Source organism: Lepus europaeus, chromosome 4 (assembly GCF_033115175.1).
Source record: "Lepus europaeus isolate LE1 chromosome 4, mLepTim1.pri, whole genome shotgun sequence".
NCBI classification, from domain to species: Eukaryota; Metazoa; Chordata; class Mammalia; order Lagomorpha; family Leporidae; genus Lepus; species Lepus europaeus.
In genome coordinates, this window is record NC_084830.1 from 48,144,528 (window position 1) to 48,169,856 (window position 25,329).

The following is a 25,329-nucleotide window of genomic DNA, read 5'->3' on the forward strand; positions in this document are numbered from 1 at the left end:
GGCAGCAGGAGCCCCGGGGCCGCCGCGCTTGCGAGAGGGGGAATGCCGTCCCCGAAAGCTGTTTGGTCCTGCGGGGACCGGGTCTGGAGGAGAGGAAGGGCAGGCCGGCGTGAGCGTTTCCCGCGCGGGCAGCTGCGAGAAGGGGCGGGCTGGGGGAGTAGTGAGCCAGCCCACGGGGAGCGGGGCCGGAACGTACCTCGGCCGGCGGGCTGCAGACGCCACCCCGGAGCGTGGCCCCCGAGGCGGGGCAGAGGCGGCCCCGGGCTCCCGGGCTCCAGCGGCTGGCGCGCGGCGCACGTGTCCCGTGGCGCCCCGGGCTGTGTTTACATCCGCGGCCGCTCCACGTTGTGCAGCCGCCCTGGCCTCCGATTGGCCAGCGCGTCTGCCAGAGCGGCGCTCCGCCTCAAGGGGCGGGCCCTCCCCGGCCCCGCTCCTCTCAGGAAAACCCGGGTTCCCTGAGGCCTTGGCGGGACAGCCGGGAGCCCCGCGGGACCGCGCTCCCCGGGCACTCGACTCGGAATGCTCGCCCGAGCCGCCGCCGCCTCGTCGTACGCCGTGGCGTGCGCGGCCTGACAGCCCCAGATGCGGGCGGTGCGGTGGGAAGGGGCAGGAGCCCGACGGCGGGGAGCCCTGTATGAGGCGCCTCTGAGCGACTCCGCCGCCGGCTGCCGTGAGGGCAGGTGAAGCAGAGCGCAGGGGGCCGCGCTGCCATTGGGAAGGGATCGGCGCGCGCTGAAGGCAGGGCCTGGCGCGGCGCGCGCGCGGGCGGGCGAGTGGCGCGCGGGCGGGGGAGGGGAGCGCGCTGTCCGGAGGTGTCAGTCTGGGGCGCATGCGTGCGGGGCGGGCCCGGCCCGGCCTATATATTGGGTTGGCGCCGGCGCCAGCTGAGCCGAGCGGTAGCGGGTCTGGCGGTGAGGAGGTGCTGGGCGTAGAGGCGGGGGGATGTGGGAGCAAAGAAAGCCCTGCTGGGCCGATCCTTCCCGCGGGCGGGAGCGTGGGGGAGGAAAGATGGGACGGCCGGGCACTAGACGACTGGCAGGGGATGGGTCCCCGCGATTCCTCCCTGTCAGGACCCCGGCAAGGGATGGAAACGCGACTGGGGATGGAGGCCGTCCCTCAGTAGAGGCCAGGAAAAGTCCCTCATCCTAGGGACGTCTCAGTCCCATCCGCCTTTGGAGAGCTATCCGGCGGGAGAGGGACGGGGATCCGGGCCCCTAAACGGGGAGGGAAGTTGGACCAGCCCGGTTTCTCCTTTGCCCCTTGGCTCTTCCCGCTGCCCGCGTCTGGAGTGGGGGTCCGGTGCCGCTGCAAGCGCGGGCAGCGCCCAGGAGGCTGGGCAGGAGGAGAGTGGGCTGGAGGACGTGACACCAGTCTCGGTTCCTCCGCCCCCTGCTCCCCGCCGCCGCCGCCGCTCTCCAAATTGGCGCGGAACCGGCTTCTCCACAGCGCTGGGCCTCCTCAGCCCTCGCTCCCCAGGGTTCGTGCAGGCGGCCAAGGGGCCGCCCCACACGCCCCACTCCGGCCGGACAAGGGAGGAGGTGAGGGAGCCAAACTCTTCGTTTCGGGGAGACCTGCCTTGCTGCGCGTTCACGGTGTCCGCGGTGCAATTTCTGCACATTCAGTGGAGCAAACGCAGGCATGTGTCCGAAGTTAATTACCAGAGCCGGAGACAGCGCGGTAAAATGGCTCAGACCACCTTGCGAGGGAACGGGCCGGCATGTGAGACTACGGATGACAGCCTATTTGACTCTGGTTTTTCTCCCCCCCCCCCACCCCCCAGAGTTTACATACACCTGGAAGAAGAGAATGTCAAGACGCAGGTAATATTTGTCTTGGAGACAGGTTTCAAAATTAGCGGCTGCCTTCGAAACGCATGACTTACTCATTAAACTTCCTTTTCCACAATTCACCACAGTAGTCGTTTACAAGCTAAGCAGCAGTCCCAGCCCAGTCAGACGGATTCCCCACAAGAAGCCCAGATAATCCAGGCCAAGAAGAGAAAAATAGCCCAGGTGATTTAAGGGAAAAAGGAGGGGGAAAATTACTTGCTGGGACTTTAGCTTACTAACGCTCTTTCTGTTTTTCAGGATGTCAAAAAGAGAAAAGAGGAAAAGGTCACCAAGAAACATCAGTATGAGATTAGGGTAAGGTAGAACTGGGTTGGGAGGGCTTGGGGCGTCAAATACCAGATACTCGTGCATTAATGGAATTCTGTGTGTTACTGCTTCGCAATAGAAAGATTACTGACACTTTTACTTTTGAATGCCCTCAGAGGTTAGCAGGAAGGTGCTTGTTTGGGGGTGGTTTCTGTGTGCTTGAATCCTACTACAGCTGCAGAGTAAGTTTGCCTTGAAGCAGCTGGTTCCTTTTTGTAAATCCCTCCCTCTTGGAACTGCCTGGTGCACCAGGGCCCGCCTAATCTGTCCGATACACTCTTTGTTCCCTCTCAGACTATCGTGCAGGATCCTAATAGCTGCTTCTTGGGCATAAATAGGATGTGAGATCTCTGACAGCCTAGAAGCCACCTTTTGCTACCTCTTCCTATATTTTGTACAGAAAGCACTTAAAGATAGTAATTCCCTTTGAAACCTGCATTATTGGATAAAAGATCCTTTAAGTAATTGGTCCCACTTGATTCAATTTTTAAGGTTTTGAATTCAAGTACTGTAATATTCTGAAATATCACAACAGGTTTAACTTAAAGAGAATTTTTTTAAAAGTACCCCTGCTATTTCTAAATACAGACAACTGCATTTTATGATCTTGAAGGTGATTAGCATTTTATACAAAATATATTTTCTTCTTACTTCTACTTTAATACAGAATGTCTTCTATTACCAGGATTTTTGTCTAAAACATCCTGTTACTCTGTATGAAGACTGAAAGAGCAGTATGTCTTTATTTATAAAATATGAATGTCAAGTTAGCTAGATTGTCAGCTATATTAGCTAAAACTACAGATGGCCTAGAAATATTAGCTTTCAGTGATGAAACATACACAACAAAAGCTAAGGTTTCCTATTGCACAAATAGTTTTTTTTTTTTTATACTGACAGAATTGCTGGCCACCTGTATTATCTGGGGGAATCAGTCCTTGCATTATTATTGAAACACCCCATAAAGAAATAGGAACAAGCGACTTCTCCAGATTTACAAATTACAGATTCACAAATCTTTTTATTAATCCTTCACCTTTGCCTGATTTAAGGTAAGAAAAATTTCAGTGACTTTATATCAGATTAAAATTATACTGATTTAATATAACTATTTCAAGTTATCTTTTGCTTTCACTATAAGAGAAAAAATGTGAAGAAAAAAACTGCTTTCCGTACTGTTAAGCATGTTTTACTTTGAGAGTTCTGTTACTTGCACATGATATGGGTATTTAAAACATAATCTATAAAATAATTTTCCTGTGTTTGCTGAGTATTATCAAACTTACAAGCACTTTAAAAAAAAACTTTTATTTGAAACTCAGAGAAACAGAGGTCTCCTATCCACTACTTCACTCCCCAAATGCCCAACAATGGGCCAGGCCAAAGCCAGAAGCCTGGAATCCAATCCAGGTCTCCCAGGTTGGTGGCAGGGACCTAACCACTCGTGCCATCATTTGCTACCTTCCTAGGGTGTGCATGAGCAGGAAGCTGGAATCAGAAGCAGATGCAGGACTTGAACCCAGGCACTCGGGATGTAGGCATCCAAAGCAGTGCTCTAACTGCTGTGCCACACACCTGCCCACCAGAACTTTTCTAATGGAGTTTAAATAACTTACCTAAATTAAGACAGAAACATTTTAACCTGTATGGCATGTTCAACTGATGTATACATTTACTACCAAACTTAGTAACACCTATGTTTCTTTTTTTTTAGTCTGTATAAGTACAGCTTATACAAAATGTAATGTATTAACTTATTTTTGGCTTTAATAAATTAATGGAATCAGACATTTAAAAACTCACTACTCCCCCTCCTCTACACTTTGTGCCACCTTACTCCCTTTAAAGGTGACTACTATTGATGATCTATTTGCAGGTGATTGAGACTTGTCTCTATTGTGATAATATGCTTTAACTTTTTAATGTTTTTGGAAAAAACTTCAACAGTAACCTTTGAAAATTTTAAGATTTATTTTTACTTACTGGAAAGGTGGAGTTACATGGGGGAGAGGCAGACAGCAATCTTCCATGACTGGTTCACTCCCCAAATGGCCAGAACAGCTGGTGTGCCGGGAAGAATCTAGGAGCCCAGAGCTGCTTCCAGGTCTCCCACATGGATGCAGGAGCCCAAACAGTTGGGCCATCTCTGCTTCTCTTTCCTAGGCACATTAGCAAGGAGCTGGATTGGAACTGGAGCAGCTGGGACTCAAACTTGAACCCATTTGGGATGCTAGTATCACAGGCAGCAGCTTAACCTGCTAAGCCACAATGCTGGTCTTTGAAAAGCACTCTTTTAATACCTACCAACTATTGTAGTCCATGTTCTTGGTACATCATTTCAGGCTTATTTTTCTTTAATATTTATTTAATATTTATGGAAAGAGCTAGAGAGATCTATCTTCCATCTGCTGGTTTACTCCCCAAGATGGCCACAACAGCCAGGGCTATGCCAGATTGAAGCCAGGAGCTTCTTCCAGGTCTCCCACATGGGTGCAGGAGTCCAAGCACTTGGCCCATCTTCTGTTGCTTTCCCAGGTGCATTAGCAGGGAGCAAAATTGCCAAGTACAGCAGGAGGGACTCAAACCAGTGCCCATATGGGATGTCAGCCCCCAGACTTCTATTTTCTGATGCAAAAGAAATGCTTCTAAAAATTAAAGGCCAGTGTTGTCATACAGCAGGTAAAGTCAGTGCTTCTAATGCCTCCAGCATCTCTTTTCAGAGCATGGCTTGAGTCCCTGCTACTCCACTTCTGATCCAGCTTCCTGCAAATGCACATGGGAAGGCAGAAGATAGCCCAAGTACTTTAATCCCTGCCACCCATGTAGGAGACCAAGATGGAGTCACTGGTTCTTGGCTTTGGCCTTGTCCAGCCCCAACTATATGGCTTTCTCCCTCTCTCTTTGCTTTTTAAATAAAAAAATCTCTTTAAAAAGACATTTTTCCTAATCTATGAGCTTTTTCCAAGTTCTGCTTGGAAGTTTTATTTATTCTATGTAAAACAGACAGTTTTTATATTATATAGATAGAATTTAAATTGTATTTTTCTCCTGTTCCATAGCTGGGGATGTTCAAAAGAGGTTTGGCTAAACATGTTAAAAAAGGAAAGCAGGTATGTTCATGACAAGCATTTTGAAGTTCTGCATTCTGACCTGGAACCACAAATGAGGTCAATACTTCTAGACTGGCTTTTAGAGGTATGTTCCAGTAATATAAATTTTCTTTGTCTCTGTATGATGGAAAAATATTAAGATGTAAACTGCTTTCCATGTGTCCTCAGGCCATCTTTTGAGGGGTACTTACTATAATTGATGGTACCCAAAGTGCAAAATGACTAAGAATAAGATTGTGGCACAGACACTATATATGACCTAAATCCAACTCAGAATTCCTGCCAACTGTGGGCATTGTTATACATCAGGCACTGGGTTCAGGGGCTGTGGATACTCAAATGAACATAAAGTATAGTTGATCAAGTTTTGGATTCTGCTATGCAAGACAAAAGACCATGAGTAGGTTTCTGAGCCCTCAGCTTTATTAAAATCTGCATTGTGAATGGGAATCCTGATTTCTATGTCCTAAACCATAAAGAGGCATTGAACAGCAAAAAGCCATAGGCCCTCTGTTAGTGTCAGTTTACTATATATTTTATTCTTTTCAGAAATATACTGTGCCATTAATTTAAAGGAATAATGATGCTGAAATCTCTATTGATCTATGCCAGAATTTCTGCTCTTGTGGGTCTCTTTTTAGAAATTAATGCTTAAAAAAATCTCTAGACTTACTTTTTGGAAAATAATTACTTGTGTGAAAGACAAATTGATTTTCTTCCAACTCTTGGGTACTTGCTCTTGTCTGTGTTAAGTCAAAGATAATGAATTCTAAGGGAGAAAGACTACAGGCTTTTTGGTGGAGTAACACATGGCAGCACAGATCACAGAAACCATCAAAGTTTTTAAGACTACAAAATGTTCGTTTGCATCAGAAAGGAAGATTAGTTTTAATCATGCAGATACAAGAAGGTAGTTGAGTTTTGACTTTCTGAAAACATCTAGTGATCCTGGAATCAACTTAAAAAAAAAAAAATCAGTGTTATTCTTTCAGTTTAAGAATGTAAAGATACTAATTTATTACCTTAATAGTTTAAATTATAAAATTCCTAATATCTCAATAGATGTGAAAGACATTTTATGAAATTCAACATCCATTCCTGACTTTATTCATTTGAGAGGTAAATAAAGAGATACAGAGAGCAAACTTTCATATGCTGGTTCATTCCCCAAATGCCAGCAATACTGAAACTGGAGCCACAAACTTACCCAGGCCTCTCAGTTGACAAATCACTTGAGCCATAACTAGTGCCTCCCAGGTCTTCACTAACAGAAAACTGGAGTCAGAGGCAGGCATCAAACTCAGGCACTCTGATACTGGCATCCTGACCACGAGTCCAGACACCTGCCTCCTATCCTGATGGTAAAATATGTTTATTCAAAACTCATGTATTTCTATCCCTGTTTCCTCATCTCCAAGATGGAAATAATCATACCTACTTTTTGGTGTGAGAATTAAAAGCTTTCCTTGTCATAAACATTGAAATGACAGGTTTTTATTAATAGGGAAATCCTAAGATTTTGTCTGTCATTGTTATGTATTCAGTATTCCTCTATATTACTGGCCAGTACAGTAAAATGAAAAACAAATGAGGTAAAAATATAGAGGGGAAAAAACAGCAAAGCTAATAAGAGTAAAGTGGGATGGTAATAGATTTGTTTATCCTATTTGTACATGTTAATTTGTTTGGCTTAAAAGTACTGTAAGGTCTATATGCTAAAAGATGGTTTTCTAATTAGGAGAAACTCAGAATATTTAAATGTTTGGATTCTTCTCTAGGTATGTGAAGTATACACACTTCACAGAGAAACATTTTATCTTGCACAAGACTTTTTTGATAGATTTATGTTGACACAAAAGGATATAAATAAAAATATGCTTCAACTCATTGGGATTACCTCATTATTCATTGCTTCCAAACTTGAGGTAAGTTCTCAAAGTTTATTCATAGATATATGAATAGAAAACTTTGTTTTCCTAATCAGCACATTAATCCCAAATACTATTTTTTTCCCTGTTAATTCCTTAAGAAAGGTGATTGGTTTCATTCTTCAGTATTTATTTTCTGGACATTATGAGGATAGACGAAAAAATTCTCCTAGCTCTTCTGTAGTGGCTGAGCCTATCACTGGTCTCTGGTTTAGATTCTGGAATTAGTATTTAGGTAAATTCTATCAAAAATACTAACTATGACTTCGAGATTCAACAGAATAGTCTTTGAAAACTAAACTCCTGGGGCCAGGGTTATGGCACAGCAGGTTAAGCTGCTGCTTACAATGCCAGCATCCTATATGGGTGCTAGTTGGAGTTCTAGCTTCTCCATTTCCAATCCAGCTCCCTGCTAATGCACCTGAGAAAGCAGTGGCAGTGGAAGATGGCCCAAGTACTTGGGTCCCTGCCACCCATGGAGACCTGGGTGGAGTTCCAGGATGGTGGCTTTAGCCTGGCCCAGCCTTGGCTGTTGCATCCATCTGGGGAGTGAACTGGCAGATGGGAGATAATCTCTCTCACTCGCCCTTTCAAATTAATAAATGGAAAACTGAGGAATCAACTGAAAAAAAGTGCTATAATAAGTAAGGATAATGGTTTACCTGGACTATATTTTTGTATCTCATGATGGTTCCATGATAGAAGGCAACTCCTTTCCTGCTTGAGATTTTTCCTTCACATACTCTCAACCTGCATTTTTCCCTCTTTTTTGGAGATATTTTACTTATAGGAGAGATCCCATCTGCTGGTTCCCTCCTCAAATGGCTTCAACACCCACAGGCTGAAGCCAGGAGCCAGGAATTCCATGCATGTCTCCTTCATGGGTGACAGAGTCCAAGCACTTGGGCCATCTTCCAGTGCTTCACAGGTGCATCAGAAGGGAGCTGGACTGGACATGGTGTAGCTGGGACTCGAACTGGCTGAACTCCAATATGGAATGTGGGTGTTCAAAGCAGTGGCTTAGTTTGCTGTGCCATATATAGTGCTGCCCTTCGATCTGCTTTTCTTAAAAGATTATGTTATGGATACTGTCAATGCTTTCATTGAAAATTTTTGTAGCTGCTAATATTTTAGGCGTAAATGAAGGATTGTGATCATTTTTCTTCAGTACATTTTTCTTTTCCTTTGGTATATGTCTTGTGAGCTTAGGCTATCCCCTCCAAATCTGCCATACTGGGTGCACAAGTTCATATTCAGTCTTTCCTTACCTAAAATCATGCTGTGTTTCAAATATCTTTTAGATGAAAATACTAGGCTTTTTTAAACTAAAAGCCTTTTCTCCTAGGAGTTAGAAGAGAGCAAGAGAGACCCTCCATCTGATTGTTCACTCCCCTAGATGGCCACAACAGCCAGGCTTGGCCAGGAAGAAACCAGGAGCTTCATTCGGGTCTCCCATACGGTGGCAGGGGCCCAGGCACTCTGGTCACCTTCTTCTGCTTCTCCCAGGCCACTAGCAGGGAGCTGGTAGAAGTGGAGCAGTCAGGACACAACCAGGTGCCTATATGGGATGCTGGCATCGCAGAAGGCAGCTTTTACCTGCAACACCACAGCACAGGCCCCTCTTGTAATCCTTTGATCATTCTAGTTGCTCTTGTCTGAACTGTTCAAACAGACCTGTCATCAGCCAAATTATATAAAATATTTTTTGATTAACCTTGTTCTGTTAAGATAAAGGATTTTTTTTGAAAGGTTTATTTATTTGGAAGGCAAAGTTACAGAGAAAGACAGAGATCTTCCATCCAGTAGTTCATTCCCCAAATGGCTGCCATGACCCAGGGCTAGGCCAGGCTGAAGCCAAAAGCCAGGAGCTTCTTCCAGGTCTCCCATGTGGTTGCTGGGGCCCTAGGACTTGGGCTGGATTGGAAGTGGAGCAGCTGGTACTCGAAGTGACACCCATATGGGATGCTGGCACTGCAGGCTGAGGCTTTAACCTGCTATACCATAGTGCCAGCCCCTATTTCTAGATCTTATTTGTTGAATCTTAGAAAAGTATCTTAAATACAGTGTTGTTCTGGCTACAGAATTATTTTACTAAGATTTAAAATCACTTTGTGAAACTTTCCTTCAAACTGAAATGTGTATGTAGTTTGTATATAATTTTCTGTGTTGATCTCAATTGTGCTTAATGAAAAATTCCTATTTAAAGGAAATCTATGCTCCTAAACTCCAAGAGTTTGCTTATGTCACTGATGGTGCTTGCAGTGAAGAGGATATCTTAAGGATGGAACTCATTATATTAAAGGTAATAATAATTACATTTTTACTTCTAGTTGCAATCTGGTAAAAGATTTTTTTTTTTACTGGTAAAATAGTAATTATGACTGAATTTCAAATACTATAATGTAAACAGTTAAAGGTTTTTAGTATTGGCATCCAGTTCTAAGAGGTTAATGCATTGAAATACTGACAGTGGTGGTGGCTAGGAGAGGAATTTACTTAACCTCTAAAGTCTATATAATATGGTATATGTGCCTACAATGTTTAATGGGCATTTTAAAATTTCATTAACAGGCTTTAAAATGGGAACTCTGCCCTGTAACAATCATCTCCTGGCTAAATCTTTTTCTTCAAGTTGATGCTCTTAAAGATGCTCCTAAAGTTCTTCTACCTCAGTATTCTCAGGAAACATTCATTCAAATAGCTCAGGTACTGATATTTTTATTGGATTTATGCTGATGTCATTAAAACGGGTTTCTTTAGTGTGTCTATTCTTACATAGGCTATACAACAATGTAATGGTATTGAATTCATTCTTTAAATGGACCAAAAAGTCTGGTTTGTAACATGTATTGTCCTGAATGTATATGTTGCTTAATAACCCTAAAAACAAAGTTCTTACAGTAGCCTGAGTACTTTCATTCATTAGGGATACAAAATAGTTACATATCTCTTGACATAAAATGGGTAAAGTGTTTTTCAGCCAGTTGTATATAAGTTTATAATGGTTCAGAATCATTCTGTATGATCCCCTTATTCTCTTTATGCTTGAATACTAGGGTACCTGTTTAAGTTACATATTACAGGGCCGGTGCCGCGGCTCACTAGGCTAATCCTTCACTTTGTGGCACCGGCACACCGGGTTCTAGTCCCGGTTGCTCCTCTTCCAGTCCAGCTCTCTGCTGTGGCCTGGGAGTGCAGTGGAGGATGGCCCAAGTCCCTGGTAGTTCCTATATCTAGATCATTCCCTGCCTCTTAATCTTCCTGATGACTATGTGTTTTTAAGACTCATTTAAGTAACAGGAGGCTTCACTCACTGTCTTCCCTAATAGGAAGCAGGTACCCTTTCTGTAGGACACTGTAGCCATCCCTCTGACTAACAATGCAAGGCCAAATTCCTTCAGGGTGGCTTATTTTCTCTGTATCCTTAGAGCCTTAGCAATACCTGACATATGGTTCACATAATAAGCCCTCTAAAATGTTAGCTGACTGATGTTTTGTAGAACATGTACTATTCACCCTCTTCCTCCTAATTATAGTATTTCCTCTTGTTTCAGCTTTTAGATCTGTGTGTTCTAGCTGTGGATTCATTAGAATTCCAGTACAGGATACTGGCCGCTGCTGCCCTGTGCCACTTCACCTCCATCCAAGTGGTTAAGAAAGCCTCAGGTACTGCTCTTTGATGTATTCTTCCTGTTCACAACTTTTATGGGACTATTCTATGAACTGGTAACATCCTGCCAAACTTCAATTCCAAATTAGTAGAAAAAAACTTAGTAATTTAAGGACTTCCTTTCTGTTTAGAAGCACTTTGCAATCTTCATTGTATATCCACAAGCACAAATAAGGCCAAATGGATCTTTAATCCATTTGAAGTCACTCAGTAATAGTTCTAATTCTTTGGGGTTTGACCACTTGAATTTCATATAATGTAGACAGTACTACTTATGAAGTTCTTAAGTCCTTTTCCTGTTCAAGATAGAGCAATAATCTGTTTCTGACGTACTAAACTTTGAGAGTGAGCTCCCATGAAGCCCATGGGGGTGAGGGGGATGTGAAGCGAGAGGTGGACTGCTGGGAGCTGGGAACACAATCTAGCTCTCCCACGTGGGTGGCAGGAATGCAATCACTTGAGCCATCACTAGAAGCTGAGGATCAAAGCAGGTACTCGGAAATGGGACACAGGCAATCTTAACTGCTAGACTAAATGCCCTCCACGGGGTTTCTTTTTATCACTTTATTTTTAAAGATTTATTTATTTGAAAGTCAGAGTTAGAAAGGAGGGGACAGAGACAGAGATCTTCCATCAGCTGGTTCACTCCCCCAAAAGGCCACAGCTGGTGGGGCTGGGCCAGACTGAAGCCAGGAGCCCAGAGTCTTCTCCAGGTCTCCCATGTGGGTGCAGGGGCACAAGCACTTGGGCCATCCTCTGCTGCTTTCCCAGGAGCATTAGCAAGGAGCTGGATTGGAAGTGGAGCAACCAGATCTTGAAACCCTGGCATCCATATGGGATGCTGACATCACAGGCAGAGGCCTAACCTGCTATGCCACATGCCAGTCTCTGGGGTTTCTTTTTAAAATTGGTTTTAAGATAAGTATCTTGGGGTGGGAATTTGACCTAGCAGTTAAGGTTCCTGCCTCTGACTACTGCTTCCTGCCAGCAGTGACAACTCAAGTAGCTGGATCCCTGCGACCCTCATGGGAGACTCAGATTAGAGCTCCCAGCTTCAGCCTGGCCCAGCCCTGACCACTGCAGACATCTGAGAAATGAGCAGATGAGAACTCTGTCTCCCTCTTAAATATCATCTTTAAGATACACAACCTTCATATTTTTCTAACTTTTTTTCTGCCAAGGTTTGGAATGGGACAACATTTCAGAATGTGTAGACTGGATGGTGCCTTTTGTTAGTGTCATAAAAAGTACGTGTCCAGTGAAGCTGAAGACTTTTAAGAAGATTCCTGTGGAAGACAGACATAATATCCAAACACATACAAATTATTTGGCTATGCTGGTATGTTTATGGGATTTTTGGTCTTGATGCCTAGTAAGTCGCTGCAACTGATAATGATCTATGTAAGATGCTAGGAGTTCTAACGAGTATACCGATTTCAAAATGAAGAAAAGTTTAAGTCAAAGCACAGTTTTTAAAGTGTCTTAAGATCAGTGCCAGTAGTTGACAAGTCATTGAACCTACAGAATATAACTACTCAATTGCAAATACATAATACAGAGACCGTTATACAAGTATTAAACCCGAATAGTCTCAAGTAAGTGTTTAGAAGTTAATTTTACTGACTATATCAATGTTTTATCTTAGCTGCTAATCACTGCATGAATTTTTTACATGTATAGGATGAAGTAAATTATGTAAACTCCTTCAGAAAAGGGGGACAGTTGTCACCAGTGTGCAGTGGAGGCATTATGACACCACCGAAGAGCACTGAAAAACCACCAGGAAAACACTAAAGATGTGGACCCGAACAAGCTGGAACTGACCAAGTTTTGGGTAGAATTTCATGCAACTTAACTACCATTGTCCTAGCCAATTCAGAAGCTACACTGCCATCCTTAGATTTTTAAAGCCACTTAAAATTGGCACTAAAGACATTTAATTCCTATGTTAGCTGGTAAGGAAATAGCAGAATTTGTTTACAAAGATGACTTCATTCCCAAGGTTACTGGATAGAAGGCAGCCACGATTTGTGCCACAGCAACATTTTTTGATCCAGTGTTAACTATATTTATCATTATAAACCAGGAATTTTACCACTGGAGTTTGGGCTAGGTAAATGCTATCTTAAAGGGTACAGTAAGTGATAATAGTGCTTTGTATCTAGCTTTTAGATTCTCAAAATTCCTGCCCTCTTAACTAGTGCAATTTGGTTCTTGAAAATAAAATTTAAATGTGTTTACAAATGTTCAGTTTTGTAATAAGGTGACTAATTTATAGCTGCTATAGCAAGCAAGCTATTATAAAACTTGAATTGTTACAAATGGTGAAATCTAAACTTTTTTTTTAACTAGTTTATTTGCCTTGCCATAACATTTTTTAACTACTAAGCCTTAGATGAACAGTGTTCTAAACAGTGGGAGTACCAAAGAAATTAAACAAGATAAATGCTGTGGCTCCTACTTGGGGCTTTATTTGACATATAGGGTGCTTTATAATAATCTTTTTGTAAATCACAATTTGGGTGAAGAACTTAAGTACGCTTTCAAGCTATTTATATGAGAAAGTCACTTTATTACTCTAAGATATCCCTAAAGACTTTTTTAAAAAAGTTTAGTGTGATTAAGGCTTTATTTATATGAGAAACTGTTAAGGTTCTTTTTAAATTCCTATGTTATGAAATAAGGACAGTGTCAAAGTGATAAAGCTTAACACTTGACTTAAACTTGTATTGTCTTAAGGCAGAAGATTAAATGTATGCTGATGCCAAGAAATCTATTTATTTTTTAAAAAGGCATAAGAACTTGCTATACTATGAAATTTGACAAAAATTTCAGCCTCAAGAAGTAGGTTAATTAGAAAAAAAGACTGCTAGTTTATTTTGTTGCTGGACATGTGAATCTCTTCTCCCTTTGAAGAAATTATAAACTTAAGCTATTGTTGTGGTATGAAGTCTAATGTATAGTTTTGTTTCTAAACTAGTATTTGTTTCAGTATTTTTGTCTGAAAAGAAAACACCGCTAAATGTATATATATGTATTATATAAACAATCTTTTAATACTGTTTATTTCTAGCCCGTTGTTTAAAAAATAAAAGTTAAAAAACTTAACTAACTGTTTAAAAGTAAAGTTTTGCCATTGCTTGGAGAAACTTTTTTTTCCTTCTCTGCGCTGCCAGCTGTAGCACTTCTTCTGGGTTGCTTGCATTCAGTTCTGTCTGGCCGATGGCTTTGATCTTCCAAAACAGAAAAGTTAGGTTATTAGAGGAATGATGAAAAACCAGGTCTTGCTAGTACCTATAATATAAAGCTAACAAAAGCTTAACAATTAACTAAGAGTTGCAGAAAAAATTAACAAAGTTGACTAGAGTCACTCTTAAGGAAAAGACTGGCTGCTGAACCACAGCTTATGGAATTAAAAACATATTATGTAAGTCCACGTACATTTACTTAGCTGAAAATATCAGTAAGCTAGCTCTGTATGGTTACTTGACACACTACATGTTTTACAGTTGAAGCTCCTACTTAACAGGTTGAAAAAAATCACAACTTGTGTTTAAGGCTTTTTTAACGTGCAAAAACAATCACTCAACACTGTTTTGACTCAGTGTCATGATCAGAAATACATATTTCAATCTACTAAATATCTACGGTTTTCTAATGGACTGTTTAGTAAGAAGATGGTTTTAAGATCGTAGATTCTACATTTAGATTAAAAACAATCAGAACGTCTTTAAATGAGACTGTCCTGATAGCTTGGAGAGGGATGAGTCGTTTCTGATTAGTCAGTGTGGAAGGTATGAAGCAATACATATGGCAAAGGCTGGTAATGAGATCTATAGAAAGTTGTTTAAAAAAAGGGATCCCAAAGAGAATTAGCTATAAAAGTCTCAAGTGTAAGACCAGAGAAATAGTCAAAACCATGGGTGGATGAGATTACCTTGAGAGAGTGTAAGACAATCAGAACACTTCCAAGAACTTGGAAAAACCCCAAATTTAGGCACAGGAGACACAAGAATGAAAATCAGAATCGGATAAAAGGATCAAAAATGTCAGGGAAGCTAAGGGAATTTCAAGGAAGGAAGGAAATATTAGTAACTGAAATAGGACTGAAAGTATCCACTGTCTTTGTCATTGTGTGACCCTTGAGTCAACAGTTAAAGTGACTGCAGAAGTAACACTATACCAAGTTGAAGAATTAAAAAAAAAAAAAGGCCAGCGCCATGGCTTAACAGGCTAATTCTCTGCCTTACAGAGCTGGCACACCGGGTTCTAGTCCCGGTTAGGGTGCCGGATTCTATCCCGGTTGCCGCTCTTCCAGGCCAGCTCTCTGCTGTGGCCCAGGAAGGCAGTGGAGGAAGGCCCAAGTCCTTGTGCCCTGCACCTGCATGGGAGACCAGGAGAAGCACCTGGCTTCGGATCAGCATGATGAGCCGGCCACAGCAGCCATTGGAGGGTGAACCAATGGCAAAAAGGAAGACCTTTCTCTCTCTCTATCCACTCTGCCTGTCAAAAAAAAAAGAAACAAAACAACAACAACTAAGAGGGATGAAAGTTGACTGGAGGCAGAAGGCACAATCAATAAATAAGATTTTTGGGGGGCCGGCACCTAGTCCCGGTCGCTCCTCTTCCAATCCAGCTCTCTGCTGTGGCCCAGGAAGGCAGTGGAGGATGGCCCAAGTGCTTGGGACCCTGCACCCTCATGAGAGACCAGGAGAAAGCATCTGGCTCCTGGCTTTGGATCGGCGTAGTTCTAGCGGTAGCGGCCATTTGGGGGGTGAACCAATGGAAGGAAGACCTTTCTCTCTCTCTCTCTCTGCCTGTAATTCTACCTGTCAAATAAAATCTTAAAGAAGATTTTTATTTAGGGTGAAATTGTTTACAGACTATTGGACAGGTTGACAATACAGGAAAAGAATTAAATGTCCTTGGGATAGAATCAAAAGCATAAAAATTTGCCTTCATTAGAGACTAACTTCTTTTACTGACCTGAAGAAAGCTGAACAATGAGCAGAGCTGTAAGATATTTTTAAGGTAGGACACAGGAATTAAAAGTTGGCACAGGGGTCAGCACTGTAGCATAGCAGGTAAGGCCACCGCCTGCAGTGCCAGCATCCCATATGGGTGCTGGTTTGAGTCCTGGCTGATCCACTTCAGATCCAGCTTCTGCTATGGCCTAGGAAAGCAGCAGAGAGTGGCCCAAGTCCTTGGGCCCCTGTACCCACACGGGAGTCCCAGAAGAAGCTCCTGGCTTCGGATCAGCCCAGCCTGGCTCTGGCTGTTGTGGCCATTTAGGGAGTAAACCGGCAGATGGAAGACCTCTCTCTGCCTCTCTGTAACTCTGCCTTTCAAATAAAAAAAAAAAAAGAAGAAGCTGGCATACATGGGCCACAATTACCAAGGAAATTTCCATGAAGACAGAGACTAGCCAGTCTTCTGGTCTATCACAAGCATACAAGAGGCAAGGAAGTTTCTGAGAATAGAAAAGGCAAAGGAGGACAGGGAACTTAACAAGGGCAAGTCTAAAGTAGTTCCTGAAAGAAATGTGGATCAATGACTAGTGGGGGACAAAACCTAAGAGCTGAGGATCCAGTTAAGATTGAGACTATGGTTTGGCAGTAGCACCTGTTTGTACAGTTGTAGGACTTCTTGAACAAGACTCAGTGCCCCAAGAAAAGAAAAAGCATAAATAACTGAACTGAATCAGGACTAGTACTTCTCCAGGAGAGCTAAAGGACAAAAAAGCAAAGATGCTGAAATGGCGATCACAGAGAAGTTCTGACAGCCAACCATAGTTAGTGAGGGTTCATCATCAGACTAAGTGAGACATTTAAAAATCAGGTTCCAGAGTGCTGGCACTGTGGTGCTACCAACTGGGATGGCTGTAACCAGATGTAAGATCTCTCTCTCTCTCTCTCTGGCTCTGCCTTTTTAAGTAAATAACATGTATCTTCCTGGGGAAAAAAAAATTGGATTCCAGGACCTCACCTTCAGACCAAGTGAATTAGTATCTGTGAGAGTTGCAGACTGCTATTTGTTGTACTTGGGGTGAGAAGAGAAGGGAGGGAATACAGAAGGGGCTGACACACTGCAGGAAACACTGGCACAAACCTGAACATTTCATTGGTCGTAAGACACTGGAAGCCAAGAAGTCAGAGAAAGTTAGGTTACTGGCAGAGAAGGGGTTGCAGTGTATGATCTTATGTAGAAAAAGGTCGGCCAATACCGAGACAAGACTGACTGGGTGGCTGGCAGAGAACACCGGTGAAGACCTCTAAAGCTAGGCGTCAGGAGTAAGTTCATCAATCTTGATGTATGGAGAGAACAGTCGGGTTAGATAAGCCACTAAGGAGACAGGTATACACTTCAAAGAGGAGGCTTAAAAATGATACAAGTAGGAGGTATTTGACAATAGCCAAGCAGACCTGGAGAAATCTCAGTATTGCTTTCCAGCCTTAGGTAAACTAGCAGAATGAGTAGCTGCCATGAGTGGAACTGGCTTTGTGTGTTCTTTTTAAATTTTTTTATAAAAGTGCTATTATCCTATTTCCTCTAAATAATGGGGCATACAATCTGATTCAAGTATATCACTTTAATTTTTAATACGCAGCATATAAGGGTACTTCAAAAAGCACATGGAAAATGAAATTAAATTTATTTGGATGCAGAAGAATTTTGAAATCCATGCATGGGGGGGTCTTCAAAAAGTTCATGAAAAATGTGCGTGGATTTCAAATTTGTATTTTTAAGATTTACGTATTTATTTGAAAGGCAGTTAGAGAGAGATCCTCCATCCACTGGTTCCCCAAATGTCTATAATGGCCAAGACTGGGCCAGGCTTAAGCCAAGAGCTTCACCTGGTCTCCCAGGTGGGTAGCAGGGGTCCAAGCACTACAGACATCTTCCACTGCTTTCCCAGGCCATTAGTGGGGAGCTAGATCAGAAGTGGAGCAGCTGGGCCACAAACCAGTGCTCACATGGGATGCTGGCATCACAGGAAGCAGCTTAACTTTCCAAACCACAACAGCAACCCCTGCTTTTATATTTATTCCACTTATCCATGAACTTTTTAAAGTACCCTTATTATAGACTTAACAGGATTTGGTCACCCACATGCAGATGTTTTAACTCTAAGGTCTTATGTTAATGGTGAATACATTGATAGCTGATGTTTTAAACTGAGAGCTTGACCCAATTATGGTGTCTGAAGGCAGGACCTTTGGGAAGTGGCTGGTTTGAACAAGGTTACTGGGGTGGAACTGCATGAACAAATCATGATGACATTCTAAGAAGGAACTACACAGAGGGCAGAAGAAGAGCGTGCTCCTTGCTATGTGCCTCTGCTTCCAGGCTCACCAGGTGATCATTCCTCTGCTCACGCTCTGCCACTCACTACCAGCCTGCACCAGAGGCCACACTAATACAACCACCTGATCTTTAACTATGAACCTCCAAACCGCAAGTCAAAATAAATCCCCCCTCTTCCCAAGTTGTTTCTTCTCTTAGACATTTTAATGTAACAAGCCAACTAGTACAACTCTCGTGTACTTTTAAAAAACCAATGATAGTGATGCATCCAATGTTAGGCAAGTAAAAATGGCAATAAAATTTCAAATGCAGGGCCAGTGCTGTAGCACAGTGGGTTAAAAGCCCTGGCCAGCAGTGCCAGCATCCCATATGGGCGCTGGTTCAAGTCCTGGCTGCTCCACTTCCGATCTAGCTCTCTGCTATGGCCTGGGAAAGCAACAGAAAATGGCCCAACTCCTTGGACCCCTGCACCTGTGTGAGAGACCCATAAGAAGCTCCTGGCTCCTGGCTTTGGAACAGCTCAGCTTTGGCCGTTGTGGTCATTTGGGGAGTGAATCAGTGAACAGAAGACCTCTCTCTCTGGCTCTACTTCTCTCTGTAGCTGTCTTTCAAATAAATAAAAGAAAATATTTCAAAAAAATTTGAAATGCACTGGCATACAAATATAAGTCCAATTTTAGTAAATAGTTCATCTATTCGAGAACAGGGCACCTTTGATGTGCCAGGCACCACTCTAGGTATCAACGACAACAAAACCAAGTCCTTGCCTTCATGCAACAATAAATCAGTAAATATATAATATGTCATATGTTAAATGTTATGAGTAAAAAAATTTTAAAGGGAAATGAGAATAAGAGTGGTAGAGAGGAAAAAAAGGTGGGAGCATTATTACTTTATAAGATGGCCAGGAAAGGATGATCATGAAGAAGGTGACAACTGAAGAGAGACCTGGAAGGGAAGATCTCAAAGGGGCTCAGCTGGTCAATGTTCTTGGCATGTTCAAAGAACAGTAGGAGTATTGGTGTAGCAGAAGTTAACAAAGGAGTTAAGTCACATGGGTACACTGTAACAACTTTGACTGTGTGTGAGATGAGAAACCATCTGAAGGTCTGGAGCAGGGATATGATCTAATCTAACATTTTAAGATAAAATAAACTGAGAACAGGATCTTTTAATAAGTAAACAATGATAGCCAGATTTTGACAGTAACTAGGCACACAAAATCTTTTTTGTTGGTCCAAATCTTAATAACTGTTTAATATTCTGGAAACTAAGTATTTCACTGAAGAATGTTATAAACTAACTTACCGCAATTTGTCTTTTATCTGTCTCTCCTCTTTTATGATGAAGATCTAAATATATCAATTAAGAAAAATCCGATAGTATAAACACAATAATGGAAGCTCAGTTGTTTTTCAGTTTTGATACGGAAAAGACACAATATGAATTACTTTAATTTACAGAGGGGAAGGCTTCTAAAGACAAATGTCAATGAAAGGATACAAGTCAAGTATTCCAAAATGGTAACATCCCATATGTAGTCATAGTAGGAGTCCATAGCATCATGACTGAAAAACAGAATTCAGTTACTTTCTTATAAGCAGAAAAATTTCAATCTCATTTTAAAAATCATGCATACCTGTTTTGTTCCTGTAGTGACTTAAAGGCTGTTTTGTAGTCAATTTCTCTGAGGAACTGACATAAAATTGCCACCTACATAAATGAAGAATTGAAAAGTTTCATGTAACAGTGACTACTGGTTTGGGAGGGTAATTAAAAAATATATTCTACAAGAAGGTTTGCACACTCAGTGGGTCAGTTCCTATTTATGGATTCCATCTAATTTGAACTTCAAAAACCTTTATACAAGTGTCTAACAAGTATTGCTTCATTATGGACCTAACCACACCTTTGAATGAGAAGCTGGTAAAAAGCCCTAGTACAAAAACTTCACCAAGAATCAAACACTGGTAAGCAAAAGTGTCGTAACATTCAATAACAGGCCACACAATTAAAACTTCCACAGCCAGCAACTACAAAAGCTCATTTTTGCAAAATTTAAGCTGACAGTCTGCTTAACATAAAAATACCTATTTCAATCAGTTGAGGTCATAATGTTCATCGCTTTAAAAAATGTTTTCAACAATCCACATACCATGAGAGTTACCCATTAAAAGCACAGTGTGGTAGTTTTTAGGATATTCACAAGCTTGTATAACCATCACCACTATCAAATTCTAAAACATTTTCATTACCCCTCCAAAAAACCTATACCCAGTGCTATCATTCCTGTTTCCCTGTCCCCTCAAGTCTCTGATAACCCTTTATCTAGTTTCTGTCCCCACAGAACTGCCTATTCTCGACTTTTCATATGAATGGAATCATACAATATGTGACCTTTTATGTCTAGATTTATTCACTGACAAGGTTTACCCATATAGCAGTACGTACTAACACTTCATTTCTTTTTATAGCTGAACATTTCATTTCACGGACATATCATATTTTTGATCATGCGTTCATCATTTGATGGATATGTGTGTTATCTGGGTTTTTTTTCTTCTTTTTACTTTATACTATAATGAATAATGATGCTACGAACATCATCAGTCACATGTTTTCAGTTCTATTGGGCATAAACCCAGGAGTGAATTACTGGGTCATATGATAAAGCCCATGTTGAACCCCTTGAGGAACGGCCACTTTCCCAGAGGCTGCACCACCTCACATTCCTACCAGCGACACACGAACGTTCCAGTGTCACATCCTCACAGACACTTGCTACGTCTTCTGAGCAAAGCCTTTCTTATAGGTAAGAAGTGTACCTCCCTATGGTTTTAAAATACATCTCTCTAATGACTAATACATAAGTTTATTCTTATATAGAAGAAAACATAAGAATGCTTTTCATTTAGGAAGTTCAATGTTAACTAATTCATAGTTTCCTTCAGCTAAAATTCTAAACTACTAAAAATTTTAAATAGTACACTATACTCTTAAAATTTAAGTAATTTTGGTAAGGAAAATAAGTTATTTCCCAGCCCAATGCTTTACAGTATGATAAACTTTACCATATGAAAAAACTCAAAAACTTTGTGAAAAAACAGAAATACAAAAGTGTTAATGAATGAAGTTTTTAAAAAACATTTTTCATGAACTCATCATACACTTAGATTTCAAATCTTTTGCACCAAAATAAATCTGTTTTTCCACAATGCTCTGAAATACCTTCATACACAACATAAATCAACATAAGATTGTAAACTAACCTGTGTGTGGCAATTCAGCAAAGAACAGCATTTTATCATGCGCTTTATCACCTACAACAAAATCATGATTATTTTCAAAAGTTAGTTAAGATCAACTGTAACAAATGTGCCATTTTTCATAAGGGATGGCACCAGAAGGGGAAAGCTATGGCAAGGCAAGGGTTGTAGTGGACAAAGGGTATGGGAAAACTATGTTCCATTCAATTTTGCTATGAATCTAAAAATGCTACAAAAATATAAATTTTCATGGTGGTCTAAGAGGAAATAGCAATTTATATAAAAAGAAAATGAGGGGCTGGTGTTGTGGCATTAATAGGTAAAACCACCACCGGTGATGCCAGCTTCCATTGAGGGCTCCAGTTTGTATCCCAGCAGCCCTACTTCATAGCCAACTCCCTGATAATATACTGGAAGAAGCAGCAGAAGATGGCCCAAGTGTCTGGGCCCCTGCCACCCACGTAGGAGACCTGGAAGAAGCTCCTGGCAACAGCATGGTCCATTCCTGGCCATTGCAACCATCTGAGGCGTGAACCATTGGATGGAAGATCTGTCTATCCCTCTCACTGTAACTGTCAATCAAATTTTTAAAAAAGTAATACAAGATGGATAGTGGGAAAAAGCGGTAAGAAGTAGGTCAAAGGGCATAAATTTGCAATAAGGTAAAATAAAGTGTAGAGCTTGAATATACAGCATGAGAACTATAGTTAATAGCACTGTATACTGAGGCAGGCATGTAGCACAGTGAGCTAAGTTGCCACCTGCAACAGCAGCATCCTATATTGAAAACACTGGTTCAACTTCCAACAGCTGCATTTCTGATTCAGCTCCCTGTTAATATGCCTGGGAAGGCAGTAAGGTATGGTCCATGCACTCGGGTCCCTGTCACATCAGTGGGAGACCTGGATGGAACACCTGGTCCAGTCCTGGCTACTGCATTCAGTCGGGGAGTGAACCAGTAGATGAAGATCTCTCTCTCTCTCTCTATCAGTCTGCCTTTCAAATAAATAAACTTTTGAAAAAATAACATTGTATGAGGCCAGCATCGTAGCACAGTGGGTAAAGCTGCTGCCTCCAACACTGGGATCCCATACGGGTGCCAGTTCGGGTCCCAGCTGCTCCACTTCTGATCTGGTTCCCTGCTAATAGCTGCAGAGGATGGCCCAAGTGCTTGGACCCCTGCCACCCACCTAGAAGACCTGGAGGAAGCTCCCAGCTCCTGGCTTTGGACTGGTCAAGCTCTGGCCACTGCAACCATCTGGAGTGTGAGCCAGGAGATGAAAGATTTCTACCATTTTCTTTTTAAAGATCTGATTTATTTATTTGAGAGGCAGAGTTACAAACAGAAAGGTAGAGACAGAGAGAAAGGTCTTCCATCTGCTGATTCACTCCCCAAATGGCCACAACGGCCAGAGCTGGGCCGACCTGAAGCCAAAAGCCAGGAGCTACCACAAGGGTGCAGAGGCCCAAGCACTTGGGCCATTTTCCACTGCTTTCTGAGGCCATTAGCAGAGAGCTGGATCAGATGAGCAGCCAAGACACGAACTGGCACCTATATGAGATGCTGGTGCCACAAGCACAGGCTTAGCCCACAAATACAATAACATTAGCCCCAACTCTGATTTTCAAATAAAGAAATCAATCTTAAAATAAAAAATAATAACTGTACTAAAAACCTGCCAACAGTACACTTTAGGTGCCCTCATCACACACACAAAGAAAGGTTAACTAAGGGCCGGCGCTGCGGCTCAATAGGCTAATCCTCCAACTGCGGCACCAGCACACTGGGTTCTAGTCCCGGTTGCTCCTCTTCCAGTCCAGCTCTCTGCTGTGGCCCGGGAGTGCAGTGGAGGATGGCTCAAGTGCTTGGGCCCTGCACCCGCATGGGAGACCAGGAGGAAGCACCTGGCTCCTGGCTTCGGATCAGCGTGGTGCGCCGGCTGCAGTGTGCCAGCTGCAGTGCGCCGGCCACAGTGGCCATTGGAGGGTGAACCAACGGAAAAGGAAGACCTTTCTCTCTCTCTGTCCACTCTGCCTGTCAAAAACAAAAACAAAAAAGGTTAAATGGCCAGCGCCGTGGCTTAACAGGCTAATCCTCTGCCTTGCGGCGCCGGCACACTGGGTTCTAGTCCCGGTTGGGGTGCCGGCTTCTATCCTGGTTGCCCCTCTTCCAGGCCAGCTCTCTGCTATGGCCCGGGAAGGCAGTGGAGGATGGCCCAAGTCCTTGGGCCCTGCACCCGCATGGGAGACCAGGAAAAAGCACCTGGCTCCTGGCTTCGGATCAGCACGATGCGCCGGCCGCAGCGGCCATTGGAGGGTGAACCAATGGCAAAAAGGAAGACCTTTCTCTCTGTCTCTCTCTCTCACTATCCGCTCTGTCAAAAAAAAAATAAATAAATATTTAAAAAAAAACAAAAAAGGTTAACTAAGGAAGGTGATGGATATGATTTGTCTGGCCGTAGTAATCATTTTATTATGTATATATCAAAATATCATGCTGTACACTTAAATATATACAGAAATTTAAAAATTGGGAATTTGAGAAAAAATCAATATGATTTGAAAGCTGAGTGGGTGTCAGTAGGAGGAGTCGATAAAGTAAGGCAAAGAATGAAGGATAATGCTCAAATAGTTAAACAACATTGATGTGGTGGAGTTGAGTTTTGGAAGGATAGGTGAGTTTATTATGAAGGGAGACTGGTAAAGTAAGACATTAAACACAATTTTGGACAGACTGCACTTGAGATGCATCTTGGGAATCAAAACAGCAAAAGGTATTAGAAGTGGAGCAATCTCTTCTACAGTCATCAACTTGGGAGTTACCATATAGGATCTTACCATCAAATATATGGAAATGGCTAAGTTCAACCGAAAAGTGGCCCAGGAAGAGGGATATGTAAAGGCAGGTAAGAAGGAAAGCCTACAGAAACAACTTACCTGGTCTGTATACACATCAGGGGGCACAGCCTTATTAAAGAAATCAGAACACACAGCTCCTGCCTGGAGGTAGTAGTGAAGTGCTGCTGAATACTGATTTGTTGCTGAAGGAGAAAACAAATACAAAAAATTCCCTGTTATTAGCAATGGTAGTTGGAAAAACAGATAGGGCCTCTTTTGTGAACAGTCAGGGACAACTTCATAAGTGGACAAAATTCAAGGCACAACCTAGGGATAAAACTTTGTTCTTATCAGGAACACACAGGGAAAACTGCCTTTAGTTTTTTAACCACACTTAGGATGTGACATAGGGCCAGCGCTGTGGGGTAGTGGGCTAAACCTCCGCCTATGGCGCCAGTACATCATATGGGCACCAGCTCTAGTCCTAGCTGCTCCACTTCCGATCCAGCTTTCTGCTATGACCTGGGAAAGCAGTAGAAGACGGCCCAAGTCAGGGCCCTGCTCCCATGTGGGAAACCTGGAATACGCTCCTGGCTAAGGATTGGTGCGGCTCCAGCCATTGCAGCCAATTGGAGAGTGAACCAGCAGAGAAAGAGAGGTCTTATATCCACTGGTTCACTCCCCAACTGGCCACAATGGCCGAAGCTGCACTGATCTGAAGCCAGGAGCCAGAAGATTCTTTCAGGTCTCCCATGCAAGTGCAGGGGCCCAAGCACTTGGGCCTTCTACTGCTTTTACAGGCCATAGCAGAGAGCTGGATCGAAAGTGGAGCAGCCGGGACTTGAACTGGCACCCATGTGTAACGCCAGCCTTGCAGGTGGTGGCTTTAGCTGTTATGCCACAGCGCCGGCCCCTTAAAAATCTTTTTTTTTCAAAGATTGATTTAAAAAGCAGTTACAGAGAGAGAAGGAGAGACTGGAAGAGAGAGAGCTTCTAACTGCTGGTTTACTCCCCAGATGGCTGCAATGGTTGGAACTGGGCCCATTCAAAGCTAGG

The 25,329-nt window shown here is 42.6% G+C and overlaps 2 protein-coding genes across 6 annotated transcripts in view; one reads left to right on the top strand and one right to left on the bottom strand.

The window, feature by feature from the left end:
* Positions 1–582: 582 nt before the first annotated feature.
* On the top strand, positions 583–13,648 carry CCNE2 (cyclin E2). 5 transcript variants are annotated; one of them, XM_062188229.1, is made up of 12 exons: positions 583–680; positions 1,781–1,820; positions 1,919–2,012; positions 2,088–2,144; positions 3,057–3,208; positions 5,216–5,351; positions 7,045–7,191; positions 9,401–9,496; positions 9,766–9,900; positions 10,749–10,860; positions 12,046–12,203; positions 12,545–13,648. In XM_062188229.1, the coding sequence occupies exons 2-12, from the start codon at positions 1,807–1,809 to the stop codon at positions 12,656–12,658; spliced, it is 1,215 nt and encodes a 404-aa protein (XP_062044213.1). In that variant the 5' UTR covers positions 583–680; positions 1,781–1,806; the 3' UTR covers positions 12,659–13,648. The 5 variants fall into 5 exon arrangements, with proteins under 5 accessions (XP_062044213.1, XP_062044211.1, XP_062044209.1 ...); XM_062188227.1 differs by having other exon boundaries at positions 584–680; positions 1,916–2,012; XM_062188225.1 differs by lacking the exon at positions 583–680 and adding an exon at positions 856–911 and having other exon boundaries at positions 1,916–2,012.
* A 65-nt stretch (positions 13,649–13,713) lies between these two features.
* The window catches only part of INTS8 (integrator complex subunit 8), a 73,716-nt gene continuing 62,100 nt past the window's right edge, over positions 13,714–25,329 (bottom strand). The window contains exons 22-27 of the mRNA XM_062188224.1: positions 24,373–24,476; positions 21,439–21,489; positions 19,809–19,882; positions 19,673–19,737; positions 19,478–19,521; positions 13,714–14,097 (exon numbers count right to left, since the gene is read on the bottom strand). Of these exons, the coding sequence (XP_062044208.1) occupies positions 13,981–14,097; positions 19,478–19,521; positions 19,673–19,737; positions 19,809–19,882; positions 21,439–21,489; positions 24,373–24,476 (455 nt within the window). The 3' untranslated portion in view covers positions 13,714–13,980. The remainder of the gene's footprint in view (positions 14,098–19,477; positions 19,522–19,672; positions 19,738–19,808; positions 19,883–21,438; positions 21,490–24,372; positions 24,477–25,329) is intronic.

Coding starts and splice junctions, on each gene's coding strand:
- CCNE2 (XM_062188227.1), top strand. Junction 2,013..2,087: donor AGAAGAGAAAAATAGCCCAG/GTGATTTAAGGG, acceptor TCTGTTTTTCAG/GATGTCAAAAAGAGAAAAGA. Junction 9,901..10,748: donor CATTCATTCAAATAGCTCAG/GTACTGATATTT, acceptor CTCTTGTTTCAG/CTTTTAGATCTGTGTGTTCT.